Source organism: Amphimedon queenslandica, unplaced genomic scaffold, assembly GCF_000090795.2.
Source record: "Amphimedon queenslandica unplaced genomic scaffold, v1.1 AMPQUscaffold_10205, whole genome shotgun sequence".
In the NCBI taxonomy this organism is placed as follows: domain Eukaryota; kingdom Metazoa; phylum Porifera; class Demospongiae; order Haplosclerida; family Niphatidae; genus Amphimedon; species Amphimedon queenslandica.
This window is the reverse complement of record NW_003549524.1, coordinates 2,875-5,640: the sequence shown is the minus strand read 5'-3', so window position 1 is coordinate 5,640 and position 2,766 is coordinate 2,875. Positions and strand designations below refer to the sequence as shown.

The following is a 2,766-nucleotide window of genomic DNA, read 5'->3' as shown; positions in this document are numbered from 1 at the left end:
TGTAATATAATTCACGAATAATTAAATATGGTGGTCATTGATCCTCTTCTCTTCTTTTATTCTTGTTAGAGTACAGGTATTAATGTTGCATTGGCTAGTCCACTGTTGAGTCGTTTTGATGTTGTACTGGTATTACTTGATAGTTATAATGAGAAATGGGACCTGTCAGTTATAGTCCACACACACACAACAGACACACACCAGTTTACACTGGATTAGCCTTACAGGCAAATGTGGCCACATCTAATTCATTAGGGAAAATGTGGTTTTGTTATTTTTAGATTTGTTTTGTCATTTGTGTTGTCAAGAAAAGATAGCAAGAATGATAAAGGTAATATATAATTAATACTTTCATTTTGCTCATGAATTTCGCTGGTTAATATAATTAGGAATAAGCACCTTAAAAATTAGATTATTAATTTTAGCACATACCGTATAGCAGGAAATTTTGGATGGATTAAATTTGGTAAATTTAGCGTTTTGATAGCCATTCACGAAAATAAAAATCTGCCATTTTGAGCCATTATACGCATGCTCAATGGCACTTGGCCACAAATTCACCAAATTAAAAACCGCTATACACCAAAATTTAGCAATTTGCAACTGCACCTGTCACTTCTTCTCTGTTGAATATAGGACCAGATGAACTCACCAATCTTGATTGGAGCTTTGATACTTAAATTAAATTTTATTACTTTTGATAAGTGAAGTTTGTCTCTTTATCTTTTGTCAACAACATCCAATATAACTTTTTATTAGAAAACTAGCAATAGATCTGGCCAGTGGATATTATCAGGCAACTTATGCAACAGATTGAAGTATAGGAACTAGAATCTATAATTATGATACAAGTATGTTTTTATGTGTATTGTGTGGTAGGATAGTCATGGCATTGAACTTGTCAAACTAGATCATGCAGGGTTTCCCATAAGGCATGCTAACTAAGCTTTGTCAGCTGGCAAGCATTTGGAGCAAATTTAAAAATTCATAATAAATCAAATTTTGATTGGAACCAATTCAAACTTTCTACGCAACATAGCTACATGTATAATATATATATATTTTAGAAAATTTTTTTAAATTAGAGAATTTTGACTTGGCTATTTTGGGCAAAATTTGACTGAAATCCCTGTACTCTAGACTATATAGTTTGGCCCAATTTTTGAGCAATTTAAAAATCAAATATAATTGCAAATTTGATTGAAATCAGTTAAAACACTTTACGCAACATAAGTACCGGTACATGTATATCTATCAGAAAAAATTATTAAAATGCAGAATTTTTACTAAGCCATTTTTGATGAAATTTGGCCGAAATCACATACTATACTAAAAGTACAGGGACTTTGGCTCAATTTTTGAGCAACTTTAAAAGTTGACAAAGAATTCAAAATTGACCAGAATCAATTCAAAATTTCTACACATAAACACATGTATATATATATATATCAAAAAATTTTTAAATGAAGAATTCTCATTTTGCCTTTTTAGTGAAATTCTAAAATCCCTGTACTATCCTTGTAAATCCCCACATGTACTGTAATATTTTTAAAAGTACAGGGACATTGGCCCATTTTTGAGCAACTCTAAAAATTATTAAAAATCTGAATTTGATTGGAATCAGATCAAACTTTCTACACAGCATAAGTAGATGCATTTATATTAGAAAAGTCAAATTTGTTCCTAATGACACGCCTCAGAAAAGATTATCAAAATGGAATTTTTGCCCTTATTATTTTTTGGGGGTCAAATTCTCAGTAAATCTACTATAGTTCTGGGTCTTTGGTCCAATTTTTGAGCAACTTGAAAATCCATTGACAAGGAGCTGCATGAGCTACTACAAAAAACTTGTGGGAAACTATATGGAAACTAGATATAGACTATTCTAGATTATGTCAAAGGCATGAAATTGTAGTAGGGCTGTGGCAACCACAATGATAACTTTGTCTATTGCATTAGGTGTAGTGAGCTCTCCTTTGTCTGTCTTGATGCTTCAAATTGAATTTAACACAATATATGGCAGCTCTCAGAGCTCTGCTATATACATTGTACAGTGCAGGTAAGGGAGAGAGAGGAAGTGGGTTGGAAGTGCATGTACGTACCTGTAAGATAAACGGAACAGGAAGATTGGTGTGTGGATTTGTAGCATGCAAAGAACTGTTTCTGAAGCTTTCTTTTCTTTAAATTAAGGAAATTTTGTAAACCCAAGTGAGAAGTGATCAGGCTTTGTATTGTAAAACTTGTAATTTTAAAAAGCAATTGCAAAATCAACAATAAAAATTATAAGCAACTTTTCAGATATAAAAATAATAATGATAATAAATAATGAATAATAATAATAATAGTAATAATAGTAAAATAATAATAATGAAAGGAGAGGAGAGAAAGGAAGAAAGAAAGGGAATCGAAGAAGAGAAAGAAAAAGCAAAATTATAATAATCTTTTATAATTGTCTAATAGTGTCTGTGCTAGTCTATCAGCTCTTCTTGTATTCTCTTGTTTAATTATTTCTAGAAACAAACCAAAATCTTCTCCATCCTCTCTAATGGATGCTTTAACTAAACTAAGCAGCTCGTCCATTCTTTCGTTAGCAGTTAGTCCAGTGCTGGTATCAATAATTTGACCTTTTTCAGCATCACTTATCCTCTTCTCAACCAGCCTGTCTATCAGTGGATACAGGCCAACCTTTTCCTTTATTATTCCAGTACATTCTCTCATTACTCTATGAGCAATATCAGATCTGAATGTACCTATTAATAATACAAA

At 31.6% G+C, this 2,766-nt stretch overlaps 1 protein-coding gene and 1 long non-coding RNA gene across 2 annotated transcripts in view; one reads left to right on the top strand and one right to left on the bottom strand.

Moving 5' to 3' along the window:
* The first annotated feature begins 24 nt into the window (after positions 1-24).
* On the top strand, positions 25-2,121 carry LOC109590327 (uncharacterized). The gene is made up of 4 exons (XR_002189264.1): positions 25-164; positions 282-331; positions 637-851; positions 1,960-2,121. It is a non-coding gene; the product is annotated as an uncharacterized LOC109590327 (long non-coding RNA).
* A 596-nt stretch (positions 2,122-2,717) lies between these two features.
* Positions 2,718-2,766, bottom strand: part of LOC109590326 (uncharacterized) — a 1,558-nt gene continuing 1,509 nt past the window's right edge. The window contains exon 4 of the mRNA XM_020006243.1: positions 2,718-2,750. Coding sequence (XP_019861802.1) covers positions 2,718-2,750 — 33 coding nt within the window. The remainder of the gene's footprint in view (positions 2,751-2,766) is intronic.